Genomic DNA, 19,694 nt, shown 5'->3' on the forward strand with positions numbered 1-19,694 from the left:
TGTTTTTTATTGTATTGTCTGTTTTTTATTTATATTTTTTATTTATTGGTTTTTTGCTTTTTTCTGTAAATCTTAATAAAAAATTATTAAAAAAAAAACCAGGCTCAGGGCAGCTGATGACAAATTTAAAACACTTTAAAACACTTAATTATAAAAGCAGCATAAAATACAGTATAAAGACATGAATAACAATAAAAACCAAAAATCAATCAGATAATCCCCAGGGCTATCTGGCTGAATTGGTCCTACTTGGGCCAGCAAGGAGGCCAGGGGAGAATTTTCTGTCTTACGGGGCCAACAGAAGGAGGGCCCTGGTCTCATGGGACAGAGCATTCCACCAGGTCGGAGCCATCACTGAAAAAGCCCTGGCCCTGGTGGAGGATAGTCTGACTTCCTTAGGGCCCGGGACCTCTAAACTATGGTTATTCATGGACCTTAAGGTCCTCTGTGGGGCATACCAGGAGAGGTGGCCCTGTAAACACGAAAGCCCTAAGCCACATGTAAGCACTGCATGAAGACGTGCTACCTTCCACCTGCCTTGAATTTTACAACCTTCAGCTTCATTGGGTGTCTAGGAGTTCTACCGCTGAGCGTGAGGGATAAATATTTTTCTCTGTGTACATATGGCACAGTGATCTGTGTCTTCAGCTTCCGTCCTCCTTGATGAGCCACAACCACAGGAAGCTGACGTAAAAACACTTTTTAGAAAGAGAGAGAGAGAAAGGGTGGTGGAGGAAGGAAAACGGAGCCTTGTTGAGCAGTGTTGAGCATGCAGTGTACCCACAGAGAGGCCAGGAGTGGGACCAAGGAGATGTTGTGAGTCCCCACTTGCTGCTGCTGCCGCTGCTCCTCCTTGACTATGGAAGAGACAGTGGTGAAGAAAGGCTTGCTCTACTTGCTCCAGCACCAGACCTTTGGGAAGGTAAGACTGGCTTCTCCTCGCTGAATGTTGGAACATGGTGTTCGCAAATATCTCTTTGATACCCAAACAATTTATTGTTTTGATGCATTTACATTCTTCATCTGAGCATATTAGCATGTCTTTTTAAGAGCAATATTTTGTCATATAACCATCAAAGCATTGCCAATCATTTTTTAGTTTTTGATTTGATTGCTGTCGTATGGATGCTATTAATTTAGCCAATTTTAAATATTCATCTAATTTGAGAATCCATTCCTTCTTGGTAGGTAGTTCTTTAGCTTTCCATTTAGATGCTATTGCAATCCTGGCTGTGATGGTCGCATATAAGAAAATCCTTTTTTTCCGATTTTGGTATTTCTTTTCCTAAAAGGCCCAGTAGGTAAGCCTCTGGTTTTTTCGTTAATGGGATGTTAAGCATTTTTTTCAACACCTCCTGTATTTCTCCCCAGAAGTATTTAATCGGGGTGCAGCTCCACCACATATGCAGTGTTGTACCAGCTTCCTTGTTGCATTTCCAACAGAGGTTGGATTTCAGTTTATAGATGTTTGCTAATTTGACTGGTGTTAAATACCACCTGTAGAACATTTTGATGGAATTTTCTTTTACTGTACTACAGGCGGTAAACCTTATATTTTCCTGCCAAAGTTTCTCCCTTTGTTCTAAATACATTGTGTGGCCGAAGTCTCGTGCCCATTTAATCATTGTCACTTTCACTTTCACGTCAATCATGTCCAAATCTAGCAAAAGGTTATACATTTTAGATAGGAATTTTTTTAAAAAAATAATGTTTCATGTATTAATGATTTCTCTTTAGCAGAGCCTTTCTTTGAGCTCGAGATACCCCAACAAATTATTGTTCCATCTTTGCACCTGGCTCTGTTGAACCTGTCTATGGAAACCGAACAGGATTTGAAAAGCAAAGAACTGATTTCTCATCTCTCCTAACAGCAGCTCAGGGCTGAATTGACAAACTCTATAAGGCCTTTCATCTTAAGAATTTGGATTGCTGGTGTTCAAGGGTTTGGCAAATTGCCCTTCTTGAATAGATACATTATAAACTAAAAATATCTAAAGGGCAGAGTGTGAAAATATATATAGAGAGAGAGACAGAGAGCATTATTTCATTTCTTATGCCAATTCTGAGAGTTGTGGTCATTCATTGCCACCAGTCAGGGCCGGATTTAGATTAGATGAGGCTCTAAGCTATTGAAGGTAATGGGGCCCTTTGTCAACAACAAATTGTCACTGTTTTTTGTGTTGAATATATGCTTATATGGTAATTTTATGGACCTAATAGGTATCTAAAGCCATTTGCACATAACAAAATATGTATTTTCTCAAAGTAATTGATATAGAAATGAGCAAACCAGTGATATTTTAGGGAGCAGGCTAACAGGAGGGGCTCATTAGTTACATCATAGGAGCCTAAACAACACAAAACACTGTTGCTGTATGTAGGTTTTACTTTATTTGTTTTAAATCTTATATTTTGGAAATGTACATCCAGTTGTTGTTTTTCCTTTAATTTTTTTGGGGGCCCCCCGAGAGAATGGGGCCCTAAGCTATAGCTTGTTTAGCTTATACGTACTTCGGCACTGCCACCAGTGTATGTAAATGTCTGGCTCAGACATTTAAGACTAGAACCTTTCTTCTCATTAATGATGGAACTCACAAGTGGGGAATGCTTTTATATTTATACATATTTATGATTTGTAAATGGAACCTTTGTATGAGTTAATACTTTATTATTCCTTTGGAGCTCTGCTGGATTTGTGTATTTTTGTCCTTACAGGCTGTGATGCTGTGATGCTTTATGGTTTACATTTTGTATTCCTTTTTGTTTTTGTTATGCTTGCACCACTTCTTCTTCTTCTTCTTCTTCTTCTTCTTCTTCTTCTTCTTCTTCTTCTTCTTCTTCTTCTTGTTAATAAATTAATACAATTTAGAGAGAGAGAAAAAAAGACTGGCTAGTCCTTCTCCAGCCTCGAACCTCCTTTTTTGCTTTAGGCTAGAAGCTAAGGGATCACTTCCAGCAGGCTTCAGGTATCTTGCCTCTCCCGTCCTTTGAAAACCCTTTAAAAATTGCTCTGCTCCCTCTGAAATTTGGCCCCACTTTGCCTCTGAATGTATAAATTATTGTAACTCACCCAGGGAATTGCTTGATAAAGGGCAAATGAAAAATACTCTTAACGAAGAGAAAGAAAACAGGCGAATTTCTTCAACGCGCAGCCTGCGCCCTGAATTCTTTTACGGATCAGGCTGGATAGAGCCCAGCCATTCCATAGGCAGGAGCTGAACACGGGGCTTAAACACACACACACACACACACACACACACACACACACAGAGAGAGAGAGAGAAAGAAAGAGAGAGAGAGAAAGAGAGAGAAAGACCCCAGTTTCCTTCTCCCCATGAACTTTCACATTTGCTCTTTTTCACCCTTGCTATTGTTATAAGAATTTTAAGGTCTTATATATATAAAATAAATGTATAAACCATGTGGAAATACAGGGGAAATACAGGGTCCCAAACCACCTCAGATTTGTCAGTTGTGGGCGTGTCAAGGCCCTGCCTGAAAATCTTGGAGAGATATTGCCTTAGCACTTCTTTCAAACTTTGTTGTTGTTGTTGTTGTTGTGGTTGTTGTTGATGTTTAGTCGTTTAGTCGTGTCTGACTCTTTGTGACCCCCTGGACCAGAGGACGCCAGGCACTTCTGTCTTCCACTGCCTCCCGCAGTTTGGTCAAACTCATGTTCGTAGCTTTGAGAACCCTATCCAACCATCTCGTCCTCTGTCGTCCCCTTCTCCTTGTGCCCTCCATCTTTCCCAGCATCAGGGTCTTTTCTAAGGAGTCTTCTCTTCTCATGAGGTGGCCAAAGTATTGGAGCCTCAGCTTCAGGATCTGTCCTTCCAGTGAGCACTCAGGGCTGATTTCCTTCAGAATGGAGAGGTTTGATCTTCTTGCAGTCCATGGGACTCTCAAGGGTTTCCTCCAGCACCAGAATTCAAAAGCAACAAGCCTTCTTTATGGTCCAGCTCTCACTTCCATACATCACGACTGGGAAAACCATAACTTTAACTATACAGACCTTTGTCGGCAAGGTGATGTCTCTGCTTTTGCAGTATAGAAAGGTTTTTTTATGACTAGAGAAACAAACCTTCATGTACGTTTTTCCTCCCCCTCAGAAATGGCGGAAGTTCTGGGCTGTCCTGTACAGGGAAAGTGCCTGTGCCCCGGCCCGCCTTGAGCTCCTGGAGTCGGCGGAGAAAGCCAAGAAAGTGGAGAGCAGCCGACAGCTCATCAAGTTGGAGGACTGTGTTCAGGTGGCTGAGGCAGGTGGAGAAACCGGCAGCCCCAAGGAGACAGCGCCTTTCTTCCTGGAGACCACCGAGAAATGCTACCTGCTGGCTGCTGAGAGGGCCGAGGCAGAGGCCTGGATCCTGGAGCTGTGCAAGCATGCTTTCACTGTGAGGAAAATGGCACTCAGTACTACAGGTCATGTCTCATGCAGAGGGAGGTGTGGAAAGCTGCTCCTCATCATCCCGTGTGTGTGGCAGTTTAGAAACTGCCTTTTACTGGCCCAGGGTCTGTCAGAGGACTGACGAAATGAAAGTCCTTCTTCACACATAGTTAAACTGCGGAACGCCTTGAAGCAGGAGGCAGTGATGATGACCCCCCTACCAGAGATGGCTTTCCCCCCTTCATTAGAGCACAGTTTTTACTAATTTTAGAAAACTACCAGCTTTTAGGGACGCTGGTGGCGCTGCGGGTTAAACCACAGAGCCTAGGACTTGCTGATCAGAAGGTCGGCGGTTCGAATCCCCGCGACGGGGTGAGCTCCCGTTGCTCAGTCTCAGCTCCTGCCCACCTAGCAGTTCGAAAGCATGTCAAAGTGCGAGTAAATAAATAGGTACCACTCCGGCGGGAAGGTAAACGGCATTTCCATGCCCTGCTCTGTTTCGCCAGAAGCGGCTTAGTCATGCTGGCCACATGACCCGGAAGCTGTACGCCGGCTCCCTCGGCTAATAAAGTGAGGTGAGCGCCGCAACCCCAGAGTCGGCCATGACTGGACCTAATGGTCAGGGGTCCCTTTACCTTTATCTTACCAGCTTTTAGTACAGTTCCATGCAGTAGCTTCAATACAGGTGTACAGCAACAGACAATGTCATAAAGAACAAAGTTAGTCAGTTAAAGGGAAAGATTGCAGGGAGGGTTGTGTATTTTTGCAAGAGTAAGAAGAAAGCAAGATGAACTAGGGAATGTATCGAGTTTTGTTTAAACTAAAGCAAAAGCTCTGGAGAACGGATTTAAACAAAACTTATGCAACCATACATTGTGACGTTATGTTTGGGAAAATAGGGAAAACACTTGTTGATAATTCTGACTGGAAACCAGAGATGGCTTTAATAGAGAATTAGACAAATTCACGGAGGAGGCTATTGTTAAAAGAAAAAAACTGCTCCTTTTCTGTTATGGGGTATCCAAGAGCCTGTATAGAGCCCTATCAGTAGGAGAAAATAACAGAGGCCAACCAGGGTATATTGAGAAGCTAGTAAGCTTGAACTTTATTAAACTGTTGCAACAGGATCCCCCGCTCACCCCACCCAAGAGGGAGGAGAACCCTGAACAATGGTGCCCAAGCCCTTATATAGACTTTTGAAATTGCCCACCCTGTAGCCCAAGACCACCCCCCAAAACATCATACATACATCATAGAAGGAGGTGGTCTACAGCAGAAATCCTGTCTGGCAGGATACCTGATAATGGTCACTGATTGCTTTACCTGGGCAGCCTGGCCATTCTTTTGTGAATACTTTAGTTCCTGAGTCCAGGTCACAGGCTCACCCTATTCATACACAAATACGCCCTAAAGACAGGATTTGCAAGCAAAAAGAGAATGAGAAGGCTTTCCCCATTTGCTTCCCTTACTGCAAAGGAATATTTGAGGTCATTGGGAGAATCAAAATGGCTTCAGGATTGCTCTCCCTTACTATTTGAGACACTTAGTTCATATATTTACTGTAGATATGTGTGCATTTAAGAATATTTATTTTATATTTGAGACCTTAGAATTCTTATAATAATATGGATGGCTCCTAGCTATGGGGGCTGTGCTTTGCCCTCCACAGTTGGAGGCAGCAATGCGTCTGGACACCAGCTGCTGGAAATTGTTGTTGTGTTCATATCCTACTTCTGGGATTCCCTTTGAAGCGCAGCAGTTCTCAACCTGTGGGTCCCCAGATGTTGTTGGACTACAACTCCCATCATCCCTAGCTAGCAAGGCCAGAGCTCAGGGATGATGGGAGTTGTAGTCCAACAACATCTGGGGACCCACAGGTTGAGAACCGCTGCGAGGCATTGGCTTGGTCACCATGAGGACAGGAGGCCAGACTAGATGGGCCCCCTTTGGCCCCATCCAGCAGAAGGCTCTTCTTATATTTGTATTGCTATGTGAGAAACAACCAAAGCATGCACACACCCTTCTAATTCTAAGGTGTCGAAACAGTAAAATAAATGTTCATAAAGACACAGGGTGGGTGCACACACATAGGTACATCAGCCATAATTTCAAATGGTGCAGGAGAGCAATCCCGGAGCCATTTGGACTCTCACCTCAAATATTTCTCTTTGGTAGCAGGAAAACGCCTTTCTAGATAGTTGTTTTTCACTTGTAAATCCTGTAAATAAACAAACTGCTTGGAATGAAGGGGTTTACCTACCTCTCTGCAAAACCGGCCTGGCAAGTATCTGTTAAGCAGAGCAGACCAGTCAACAGAGCATCTCCTTTGTATCAATAGGTGTGAATTTGTGAAAGGATTCGGGATATTTACCATTTCAAAAGGATGGCCCAGACTGACCAAGATAGGGCCATCAGCAAAAAACATCATCAGATATCTTGACAGACAGGAGACAAGCCACTTCCTCAAATTTCTGTTGTAGACTGCCTCTCTGCCTCTTTCTGTGACCCTTGTAGGATGCTTTTGGGTGGTCCTTGGCTAAGGGGCCTGGAAATTTCTGGTGCCTTTAAAAGTTCTTTCACACCTTTGTTCAGTGTCCTCGCCTCCTACCTTAGGTGTTGAGGAGACTTTTGTTGCAACAGGAAAATAAAGATCTTCCTTGCTTTCACAGGATCCTGCCTCAGCTGATGTTCTCTGAGGTTCCTCTGATATGGAACTTGGGGGACCCTTGAGTCCCTTAATGGGGAGCTGGGCTGTAGAAACCCTACACCCCACAGTTTTCTGGTAACAATATGTTCTCTTTGGGTTTTAGAGAAGCACTGAAGACTGGAAAGTGGTGCTGGAGAAGGAACTCCTGAAGGGCAAGGCCACGTCTCCCACGGCTCTCTCCATGGCAGAGAATTCCCTGTACAGCACCACCTGCAAAGGTAGGAGAGGAGAGCAGGAGACCCCGAGTTGGGCAGGGAGCAAAGAGGAAGGGGCTGCCACCATCGAGAGATGGTGCTTGTGTTGTGAGTCGAGGACCCGCCACCTGCATAGGAGTATAATAAGACTCAAAGACACATTATTTTAGGTTAATGGGCAAAATTAGGCCACAACTTTTATTGGTTACAGCAAGTGAGTAGTATTGGCTTAGGCACTGGATGAAACAGCAATACCAGACTCCACCCCGAACAGCCGGGAGTCATATCAGGGTCAATAATAATAATAATAATAATATATTATTTATACCCCGCCCATCTGGCTGAGTTTCCCCAGCCACTCTGGGCGGCTTCCAATTGAGTATTAAAAACAATACAGCATTAAATATCAAAAACTCCCCTAAACAGGGCTGCATTCAGATGTCTTTTAAAGATAAGATAGCTGCTTATTTACTTCACATCTGGTGGGAGGGTGTTCCATAGGGCAGGTGCCACTACCAAGAAGGCCCTCTGTCTGGTTCCCTGTAACCTCACTTCTCGCAATGAGGGAACCTCCAGAAGGCCCTTGGCGCTGGACCTCAGTGTCCGGGTAGAACGATGGGGGTGGAGACGCTCCTTCAGGTATACAGGACCAATGGGAGGAGCTTGTTGATGCAAATACATCTGAAAGCTCCTCCATGACGTCACCGGGGGCCGTGCCACGGCCCTAGCCACCAGCAGAGCATCGGGCAGGATCCACGACCGCCGGATTCCTTTAACGGAATACCCCAAAGAGGAGGGGTAGATGATGGCCCATACCCAATCCTCCAGCACAGCACACATATTCTAATGCCTAACCGCCAACACCAGAATCATAGAATCATAGAATCATAGAGTTGGAAGAGACCACAAGGGCCATTGAGTCCAACCCCCTGCCAAGCAGGAAACGCCATCAGAGCACTCCTGACATATGGTTGTCAAGCCTCTGCTTAAAGACCTCCAAAGAAGGAGACTCCACCACACTCCTTGGCAGCCAATTCCACTGTCGAACAGCTCTTACTGTCAGGAAGTTCCTCCTAATGTTTAGGTGGAATCTTTTTTCTTGTAGTTTGGAACCATTGCTCCGTGTCCGCTTCTCTGGAGCAGCAGAAAACAACCTTTCTCCCTCCTCTATGTGACATCCTTTTATATATTTGAACATGGCTATCATATCACCCCTTAACCTCCTCTTCTCCAGGCTAAACATGCCCAGCTCCCTTAGCCGTTCCTCATAAGGCATCGTTTCCAGGCCTTTGACCATTTTGGTTGCCCTCCTCTGGACCCGTTCCAGTTTGTCAGTGTCCTTCTTGAACTGTGGTGCCCAGAACTGGACACAGTACTCCAGGTGAGGTCTGACCAGAGCAGAATACAGTGGCACTATTACTTCCCTTGATCTAGATGCTATACTCCTATTGATGCAGCCCAAAATTGCATTGGCTTTTTTAGCTGCCGCGTCACACTATTGGCTCATGTCAAGTTTGTGGTCAACCAAGACTCCTAGATCCTTTTCACATGTACTGCTCTCAAGCCAGGTGTCACCCATCTTGTATTTGTGCCTCTCATTTTTTTTGCCCAAGTGCAATACTTTACATTTCTCCCTGTTAAAATTCATCTTGTTTGTTTTGGCCCAGTTCTCTAATCTGTCAAGGTCGTTTTGAAGTGTGATCCTGTCCTCTGGGGTGTTAGCCACCCCTCCCAGTTTGGTGTCATCTGCAAATTTGATCAGGATGCCCTTGAGTCCATCATCCAAGTCGTTGATAAAGATGTTGAATAAGACCGGGCCCAAGACAGAACCCTGTGGCACCCCACTAGTCACTCTTCTCCAGGATGAAGAGGAACCATTGATGAGCACCCTTTGGGTTCGGTCAGTCAGCCAGTTACAAATCCACTGAGTGGTAGCATAGTCAAGTCCGCATTTTACCAGCTTCTTTACAAGAATATCATGGGGCACCTTGTCAAATGCCTTGCTGAAATCAAGGTAGACTACATCCACTGCGTTCCCTTCATCTACCAGGCTTGTAATTCTGTCAAAAAACGAGATCAGGTTAGTCTGACATGACTTATTTTTCAGAAATCCATGCTGACTATTGGTGATCACAGTATTCCTTTCTAGGTGCTCACAGACTGTTTGCTTAATGATCTGCTCCAGAATCTTCCCTGGTATTGATGTCAGACTGACTGGGCGGTAATTATTTGGGTCCTCTCTTTTCCCCTTTTTGAAAATAGGGACAACATTTGCCCTCCTCCAGTCTGCCGGGACTTCACCTGTTCTCCAGGAATTCTCAAAGATGACTGCCAGTGGTTCTGAGATCACATCTGCTAGTTCTTTTAATACTCTTGGATGCAGTTCATCTGGCCCTGGAGACCTGAATACATCTAAACTAGCCAAGTATTCGTGTACTATCTCCTTAGTTATTCTGGGCTGTGTTTCCTCTGCTGAATCATTTGCTCCAAATTCTTCAGGTCGGGCATTGTTTTCTTTATCGGAGAAGACTGAGGCAAAGAAGGCATTGAGGAGTTCAGCCCTTTCTGTATCCCCTGTTTGCATTTCACCATCTTCTCCTCTGAGCGACCCCACTGTTTCTTTGTTCTTCCTTTTGCTACGAACATACCCATAAAAGCCTTTTTTGTTGCTTTTAACCTCTCTAGCAAGCCTGAGTTCATTCTGTGCTTTAGCTTTTCTGACTTTGTGTCTACACGTGCTGGCTATTTGTTTGAATTCCTCTTTGGTGGTTTCCCCCCTTTTCCATTTTTTGTACACATCCTTTTTTAATCTTAACTCAGTTAAAAGTTCTTTAGATAGCCACCCTGGCTTCTTTAGGCACCTTCCATGTTTCCGTCTCATTGGTATTGCCTGAAGTTGTGCTTTTACTATCTCCCTCTTAACAAACTCCCAGCCATCATGAACTCCCTTTCCTTTTAGTATTACTGTCCATGGGATCTCACCCAGCACTTCCCTAAGTTTTATGAAGTCGGCTTTCTTAAAGTCAAGAAATTGAGTCCTAGTATGCTTGGCTGCTCCTTTCCGCTGTATAGTAAACTTCAGAAGAGCATGATCACTCGCGCCTAATGATCCTTCCACTTCTACCCCACTAACCAGGTCATCAACATTGGTTAGGACCAGATCTAAAATGGCTGTTCCTCTTGTTGCTTCTCCCACTTTCTGGACAACGAAGTTGTCTGCAAGGCCAGTGAGGAATCTGTTTGACCTTATGCTCTTGGCTGAGTTTGACATCCAGCAAATATCCGGGTAATTGAAGTCCCCCATTACTACTATCTCCCTTCCTTTTGCATGCTTGGCCATCTGTTCCAGGAAGGCATCATCTATCTCCTCCGTTTGGCTTGGGGATCTATAGTAAACTCCCACAATGAGGTCCCTGTTATTCTTCTCTCCCTTAATTTTGACCCAAATGCTCTCACTTTGGCTTTGAGGTTCTAAATCTTGGATCTCTTCACAGGTATACACATCCCTGACATATAACGCCACTCCTCCTCCTTTCTTGACTGGTCTGTTTCTCTGAAATAGATTGTATCCCTCCATTATTACATTCCAGTCGTGGAACTTATCCCACCAGGTTTCAGTGATGCCTATTATGTCATATTTAGTTTGCTGTACCAAGAGCTCAAGCTCATCTTGTTTATTACCCATGCTTTGCGCATTAGAAAGTTGTGATGAATTGCTACGAGGTAGACGGAAAAACCAAGAGGCTGGTGCCAATTTGCATAATGGATAAAAAAGTCCTACCAGGCCCCTTGGGCAACCAAGGCAACCAACTGATGTCCATAGCAAGGTCAATACGCAAAAGAAGAAGCTGACCTAAGAGGGAGGGAGGGCGGGAGATCCGAAGAAAGCAGGAACAGACTGGGAACTGAGCGCTGCCATGGCTGTTTAAATGCGGCTAGCCCCACCCACCAGCTGGCCCTATTGGTCGGCTGGAAGTCTTGCCCGCCGCAGCAGAAGCAATCAGGAGCAGGGAACTGAGCACGCCTCCCTGCCCCAGTGGGAAGCTGCTCCCGCTCACAACCCCTCCCCTCTGGGGGGAGGAGAGGCCTTGTAAACAAATTGTTGACAACACTTGCAAGCAGATTTATGTTTAGTTGAGATTCCTGCATTGCAGGAGGTTGGACTTCATGGCCCTTTGGGGGGGAGGTCCTTTCCACTTCTACAATTTCATGATTCTGTGTCGGGGGGGGGGGACCGAAAGGATCAGCTCTACATCTCCAGCTGCCCAACACTACTCTTAGAGCTCCAGCATTTGAACCAAGACGATGTTCTGTTCTCCTTGGGGCTCTGTGCTCAAAGGTGGGGGCTAGGCATGCATGCTAGTGATGTATGGAAGTGAGAGCTGGACCATCAAGAAGGCTGATCGTCGAAGAATTGATGCTTTTGAATTATGGTGCTGGAGAAGACTCTTGAGAGTCCCTTGGACCGCAAGAAGATCAAACCTGTCCATTCTGAAGGAAATCAGCCCTGAGTGCTCACTGGGAGGACAGATCCTGAAGCTGAGGCTCCAATACTTTGGCCACCTCAGGAGAAGAGAAGACTCCCTGGAGAAGACCCTGATGTTGGGAAAGATGGAGGGCACAAGGAGAAGGGGATGATGGAGGACGAGATGGTTGGACAGTGTTCTCGAAGCTACCAGCATGAGTAGGGAGGCAGTGGAAGACAGGAATGCCTGGCGTGCTCTGGTCCAGGGGGTCACGAAGAGGCGGACACGACTAAATGACTAAACAACAACAAGAACAACAACAACCACAGGCATGCATGCAGCGTGCACCACAGTGGAGCCTGTCTTCCAAGAACTGGCATGTAAAGTGCTCACTCTGGCCAAGGCGGCGTCATGGAAAATCTGCCTCCGCCTTAGCTCTCGCTCGCCTTCTTCCTGACTGTGGTTTTGCGGGCCGTGCAGGGCTCTCACTGATATGGCTGCCTGATGCTCCCCAGGCACTTATCGTCCCTTCCCCATTTCCTGCCCTCCTCCCTCCCCCCACTTGTCCTTGTTATAAGAATTTAAGGCCTCAAATATATAAATTAAATGTACAAGGCAAACACGTACATAAATACATAAACCACATGTCTGAAACAGTACAGGAGGACAGTCCCGAAACCATTTTGACTCTCCCAAACTGACCAGATGTTTCTCTGCAAGCAGGGAAGAACTGAAAAATACCTCCCCATTGTCTCTGTGCTCACAGATCCTGCTTTAAGGGCACATTTAAGGTGTGAATAGGGTGAGCCTGAGACCTGTGACCTGGATTCAGAAATTAAGTAGTTATAAGGTTTGAATCTCAGCGACGGTGTGAGCTCCCGTTGCTCGGTCCCTGCTCCTGCCAACCTAGCAGTTCAAAAGCACATCAAAGTGCAAGTAGATAAATAGGTACCGCTCCGGCGGGAAGGTAAACGGTGTTTCCGTGCGCTGCTCTGGTTCGCCAGAAGCGGCTTAGTCATGCTGGCCACATGACCTGGAAGCTGTACGCCGGCTCCCTCAACCAGTAAAGCGAGATGAGCGCCGCAACCCCAGAGTCAGTCATGACTGGACCTAATGGTCAGGGGTCCCCTTACCTTTACCTTTAATAATAAAAGAGTGGCCAAAATCCAGATAATGCAAGCAGGTAACCTGCCAGGCAGGAGATAAACAACACACTCAGGATTCTGTTTTAGACCGCCTCCTTCTGTGATGTATGTATGATGTTTCTGGGGATGGTCTGGAGTTTGAGGGCGGTGGCGCTGTGGACGCAGGTGGCGCTGTGGACGCAGGTGGCGCTGTGGACGCAGGTGGTGCTGTGGGTTAAAGCCTCAGCGCCTAGGACTTGCCGATCGAAAGGTCGGTGGTTCGAATCCCTGCGGCAGGGTGCGCTCCCGCTGCTCGGTCCCAGCGCCTGCCAACCTAGCAGTTCGAAAGCACCTCTGGGTGCAAGTAGATAAATAGGGACCGCTTACCAGCGGGAAGGTAAACGGCGTTTCCGTGTGCGGCTCTGGCTCGCCAGAGCAGCGATGTCACGCTGGCCACGTGATCCGGAAGTGTCTCCGGACAGCGCTGGCCCCCGGCCTCTTAAGTGAGATGGGCGCACAACCCCAGAGTCTGTCAAGACTGGCCCGTACGGGCAGGGGTACTTTTACCTTTACCTTTAATTGCAAAAGTCTATATAAGGGCGGGCACACCTTTGTCCTGGGTCCCTCCAGCCCCTCCTGTGTGTGGAGGAGCACCCTGTTGCAACAGCTTTAATAACAATCAGGCTTACTAGCTGCTTTGCTTCTTAATATTCTCTGGTTGGCTTCTGTTATTTTCTCCTACCGATGGAGAACCTACAAAGGACTCTATAAGGGCTCTTGTGTACCCCATAAGGGAATAAGGCCAATTGTTGTTGACAACACCTTCAGTGTCCTTGGGCGGAACCTGCACCTGAGAAAGCGGGCTGGGGGCAGGACATTGGAAAGAAGCCTGCGATGACACGAAATGCCATTTTATTTCATTAAATTTATGCACCGCACGATTGTAAGAAGACAGAGAAAACTTTTCACAGCAGGTTTGCAATGAGAATAAAGCAATAAATTTTTTTTAAAAACCCTCTTTAAAACATTCAGAAGATAAACTCAGCATTTAACTAAAACATACAGCAGAATACTACATTTCTGGGCTGGCTTCTCTAAACAAAAATGTTTTTTAGCAGGTGCTGAAAAGGAGCACAGAGAAGGCACCTGCCCCATGTCAATAGGCAGGGAGTTCCAAAGTGTGGGTGCTGCCACAGGAAAAGAATGGGGCCCACTTGCCACGATGGCTATGAAATCGTGCTTCTGAAAACCAGTTGCATGTATCCCATTAGGGGAGTCATAGGCAAACTCAGCCCTCCAGATGTTTTGGGACTACAACTCCCACCACCCCTAGCTAACAGGACCAGTGGTCAGAAAAGATGGGAATTGTAGTCTCAAAACATCTGGAGGGCCGAGTTTGCCTTTGCCTGCGTTAGGGCATCTGGTTGGCCACCGTAAGAACAGGATGCTGGGCTAGATGGGCCATTGGCCTGATACCTTAGGATCTCCTTACGTTCTTATGTTCCCTTCCAGCTGCTGAGAGGCAGTTTCCTGTGGCCGTGAGGGCAACAGAGGCCTCTGAGCGCTGTCAGATCTGGGGCATGTTCTTTCTCTGTGCCAAAGCGGATGCCTTGGAGCTGCGTGACAAGCAAGCGGGGGAAGTGATCTACACCTGGCCGTACAAGTTCCTGCGGAGATTCGGTCACGACAAGGTAATGGCTGTGGGGTGTTTGTCTCTGGCGCAGCACATTTCAGGTGTGCAATGCCAGGCAGTTGCAGACTTCGTGGTGTGGATAGGAAGTTGCCAGTGGCCTGGTGTTGCCTCCTTTCCACTGACCGTGCCTCCCAGATGTGCCTCCTTTCTAGATGTGTTTCCATTGTCTGCCTCCTTGCTGCCCCTTCCTGGTTGTTTAAGGGGGGGGGGGAGGGTTGTTCTGCTCACCTGCTTTTCCACTGACAGTGTGCTCCCGCCTCGGGCGGCAGTAGGAGATGCTACACTCCTGGAGAAGCGCAGGAGGCAGCTGAGATGGGAGCCAAGTCTGGGAATTGGCTGGTAGTGGGGGAATCATGATGTGCTGGTCCCGTGGGTTACCCGAGAGGCGAGGTCCGATTCCGGTCCATGGTCAAAGGTGCAACGTGGAGGCAGTACATAGTAGCTGAAGCTGGGTGCAGGGCAGGGAGTCGGGTGATGTCAGGAACAGGCTTGCAAGCAGGGAGCCAGGGTGGGTCAGGAGCTCAGGCAGGAAAGCAGGACAGGGTTCAGGCAGGAACTAGCAAACAACAATGTTGCTCCTGCAACCTGGGAATGGGCTGGCTGGCTTTTATCTGCCCCGAGGCATAGGGCGCCCCAATCCTCTGGTGACTCGCCTCTCCTGGCCTGGAGGCAAGCACTCCTCCTGCGGGATCTTAGTTCCCCCTGCCTCTCTGCCCTGAGCCTCTGCAGCTCAGGCGTGGCTGGACCCACAGGCAACCTCAGCTTCCTCTGACGGGGCTGAGAGTGGAGCACCCGCCGGCAATGGGTCCTCCCTCACCTCACCTCAGGAGCCAGAGCAGACTCAGCTGATGCCTGCACCTGAGGACCCAGCACAGGTGAGGACCCTTCAGGTTCATGCCCCAGCCCCGGCTCAGCTGGTTCTGGAGGCGGGGAATACTGTGCAGGCTGGGATCCCTCAGGTTCAGCATCCAAGTCCGAATCCCAGGCCATCACACATGATTTTGCAGAAACATTTCCTGTCTTTGGAGGAAGTTTTGTGTCAGCTGGGTGGGGCTTTCCTGCCCCCCTCCACTCTGCCTCCTGCAGGATGCCCTGAGTTTTTCGCTTCCCAAATCCCAGGGAAGGAACCATGCAGAGGAAGTAAGTCTTGTATTGCAGGGGTTTGGATTAGATGACCTGTTGGGCCTCTTCCAGCTCTACAATTCTGTGTTTGAGTTCTTTAGGGTGACGTCTTGGGGCTGAACCAGATGTGAAGATGGAGGGCTGTTGTGATGGCCTGGGAATCCGATTCAGAGGCTGAACCGGAGGAATCCCAGCCTGCACAGGAGTCCCCGCCTCCAGGGCCGGCTGAACTGGGGCAGGTCCTTGATTCTGAAGCGCCTGCACCTGTGCCGGATCCTCAGGAGCAGGCACCAGGTGAATCCACTCTGGCTCTGGAGGTGGTTGAAGACTCAGTGCCTGCAGCTGAGTCTCCCCCTGGGTCCAGTAACCCTTCAGCCTCTCCTGAACTGCAGAGGCTCAGGGCAGAGAGGCGAAGGGAACTGGTTTCTCCCAGGAGGAGTGCTCGCCTTAAGGCCAGGAGAGGTGGGTCTCCTGGGGGCCGGGACTGCCCCTGGCCTCAGAGAAGATAAAGGCCAGTCAGCCCGGTCCCAGATTGCGGGAGCAACGTCGTTGATGAGCTGTTTCGGCCAGCATTCAGTCCTGTTCCTGTCCTTGCCCGGCTTCCCGCTGTGGACCCCACTTCGCCCGAGGAGGACTGTCTGCCGACCCTCAACTCAGGTCCTGGACCTCGCCCCAGGTAACCTCCCCCCTGGACCAGCACAGCTGTGATGGGAACTCCCATCTCACAGTTTTCTGGTCCTACCTAATACCTGCCACCCAACCTTGGTGGTCCTAATTCTCACCTGGCTTTGCCTAGCAGACAGGAGCATTTTAAGTCCCACGGGAAGCAGTGAGGGCCACCAACTTGCATAGCTTTTAAAGAGCATTGGATAAATTCATTGGAGGAGAGGGCTATCGATGGCTACCAGCCATGGTGGCTCTGTTCTGCCTCCACAATTGGAGGCAGCAATGCTGATGAATCCTAGTTGCCAGAAACCACAGGACGGGGAAAGTGTTCTTGGGCTCAAATCCTGCTTACTGGTTTCCCAATAGAGGCATCTGGTTGACCACTGTGAAAGGGGAAGCTGGACTAGATCCAGCAACCCTGATTCAGCAGGCTCTTCCTATGTTCTTAGAAGACGGAGAATTGTTATGGGAGCTCCCAGCTCCCAGCCTCCTGGTCCCATCGACTCTCTTCTCACCTTGATGGGCCTCACCTGACTTTGCCCAGTAGAGAGGAGCATTTCAAGCTGCTGGTCCACTTGTCCCTCCCTACAGACCTTGTGTTTCTTCTCCTAGGCCATCTTCTCCTTTGAAGCTGGGCGGAGATGTGCCTCTGGAGAAGGCAGCTTTGAATTTGCCACCAAGCAGGGCAGTGAGATCATCCAGGTCATTGAAGGTGCCATCAATGCTCAGAGGAACCCCACCAGTGCATCTTCGGGTGCCACCCTTCTTGCCGGCGCCACCAGTCCAGCCAAGCCGGTTGAAGGTGCCCAGGGAGGGAAAGCCAACGTGCTGGTAGAAGGGCAGTCATTCCATACTGCAGGCACCAAGTCCCTCTCCTTTGAGTCCACCTGGCAAGGAAGACCAGCGAAGGGCAGGTTAGTCAAGCCCACGGCCAGCTGCCCTCTCTCCAGCACTAACTGCCCCTACATGGAGGGGTCTGATGCCCACCCCAGGCGAGAACCCCAGCAGGAATCAATGTCTGACTACGGGGAGCCATTTAATGCCATCTCTAAGTCTTTGGGAAGCTCAGGTGGCAGCTGTTTTCCCCTGCCTAGTGCCGAGGAGCCACCGGGGGCAGCAGGCTTGCATGCCAGGACCAGAGGGTTGGGCCTGTCCCCTGCCTCTCTGGGGCTGCACCACATCTATGATGACCCCGAGGGTCTGGCCCACCTGGTGTACGATGAGCCCCAGGAGTTCACAGGGGACGCCTGGAAGGTGCAGGCCACTCCTGAGGACCCTATCGGCCACGAATACCCCTACAACCCAAGCTTGGATGATTACTCTGTGCCTAAGATGGCGGCAGCGTATGCCCCCGTGCAAGACCAAAATGGGCTTGGAGAAAGTGCATATGATCAGGTGATCTTGAGCCTCAAGAACAAGAAAAATGCACAATGAAAGGAGAGGATGGATGGAATGAATGAAGGAAGGGGGTAGATGGGAAATGAGAGGATCGCTTTGTTTCATTTGTTGTGGGAGATGAGCCAGGTGCAGCCTCCCTGCCTGCCCTCCTCTCAGAGCTCAAGTACCGTATTTTTCACTCTATAAGACACACTTTTCCCTTCCTAAAAAGTAAGGGGAAATGGGTGTGCATCTTATGGAGTGAATGCAGACGGGAGGCTCTGCTCAGCGCGCCCTTTAAAGAGCCGCGTGGAGCGTGTGTGCGGCTCTTTGGGGAGAAGGGCTGTCCTTCTCCCTCCTCAGGGAAAAGCCCCCAGGAGCTGCACACACACTCTGCACACTCTTTAAAGGGAGTGCAGCTCTTGGGGGAGACTTAGCCACACGCAGCCTCTCCTGGGCAAGGGGAGCCTTCATCCCGCTGCCTGGGAGAGGCCGCGCGTGGCTATCCCATAAGCCAGGACAGCAAGAGGGATCGCTGCGCAGCTGTCCTGGCTTCTGGGATTCAGAATATTTTTTTCTTGTTTTCCTCTTCCAAAAACTAGGTGCGTCTTATGGTCTGGTGTGTCTTACAGAGCAAAAAATACGGCATGTTTATAGGGGAAGTATGCTGACCCTTTGTTGCGACCTCTAGGATAATCCAGGAACAGGGGTTGAAGTTGGTACAAAAATGGTATTATGCACCTGTAAGGTTATATCATATTACAAAATCTGGAAGTAAGAATTGTTGGAGGAAATGTGGAGTGATGGGAACGTACAGTCATATGTGGTGGGATTGTCCGTTAGTTAATGAATTTTGGAAACAGATTGGTATAGAAATATCGGGAATTCTGGGTAGGAAGGTGGGAATATATAAATTAATGGTTCTTATTAGTCTGAGTTGCACCGAGTTAAAAACAAAAGAGGAATGTAAATGGGTAAAATGGATGGTAACTGCAGCCAGACAGGTTATAGTGAGTAATTGGAAAAATGCAGAAGAGTTAGGGGTGAACCAAAGGAGGAAAAAACTGAATAATATTATAATTTTACAATATCTAACCGTGAAGATACACAGAATGAAAGGGTTTAAGGTCAGTGAGAAAGAGGAGGATTGGTTTGAGAAAATATTGAATTATTTGGGTACGTCTGTACGTCTGAACAATTTGGGGCAATTAAAATGTTAAAAGTCAGATAAACCTTGTGGATGGAGGAGTGTTAACGTATATAAAATTGTACATATGGTTGGTTTGGATATATTATTGATTATGTATACCCAATGTATCAGCCACCTGGGGGGGGGGGGATTCACTGTTTCTGGTTTGGTTGTTGGTAAAAAAATAAAAAATTTAAACATTTTTTTTAAAAAGGAAGTATTCTGGCCATCATTATTGCAAGAAGATCCAGCTGAGTGGGAGAGAACAGGCTTGCTGCAATTTTGAAGGCTGTGTGCCACGTAATGCATTATGCGCCAGCACGGCTTTCCTACATGAAATATATTAAAGGGTGAAGACTATGATATAGAGCTGCTCTGCAAACACGCATAAGGTTTTTCATTCTGCAGGGCCCTTGCCTTCCACTTGTGGCTCAGCTGACCTGAGGTGAAGCCAAGTTCTGCCTTCAGCCACCAAGAGGCCTTGGTCTCTCTTCCACTCTTCTGAGCTGCTCCCACTCTGATGGCTTAGCATGTCGCTCTTTCTCTTTCTCCCCCTCTGGAGTGGTGTTTCTGGGGATCTCTGTGGAGTTCCTAACTCTCGAAAGAGACTGCTAAAAAGAGCAGAGAAAGCTAAAAAGCATTAAACACCTATAAAAAGTCTTTAAGTAAACAGGTATGTCTTCACTTGGGACACGGGTGGCGCTGTGGGTTAAACCACAGAGCCTAGGACAGGGGTCGGCAACCTGCGGCTCCGGAGCCGCATGCGGCTCTT

General features: G+C 48.0%; 1 protein-coding gene across 1 annotated transcript; it reads left to right on the forward strand.

Moving 5' to 3' along the window:
* Nucleotides 1–333: 333 nt before the first annotated feature.
* Nucleotides 334–19,025, forward strand: DOK2 (docking protein 2). Its single transcript, XM_083753305.1, has 5 exons — nucleotides 334–922; nucleotides 4,110–4,391; nucleotides 7,195–7,309; nucleotides 14,388–14,566; nucleotides 16,969–19,025. Exons 1-5 carry the CDS (start codon nucleotides 860–862, stop codon nucleotides 17,788–17,790), a joined length of 1,461 nt encoding a protein of 486 aa, XP_083609431.1. The 5' UTR covers nucleotides 334–859; the 3' UTR covers nucleotides 17,791–19,025.
* Nucleotides 19,026–19,694: the final 669 nt, after the last annotated feature.

The sequence above is a fragment of the Podarcis gaigeae genome (genome assembly GCF_964106915.1).
Source record: "Podarcis gaigeae genome assembly, chromosome: 8".
NCBI classification, from domain to species: Eukaryota; Metazoa; Chordata; class Lepidosauria; order Squamata; family Lacertidae; genus Podarcis; species Podarcis gaigeae.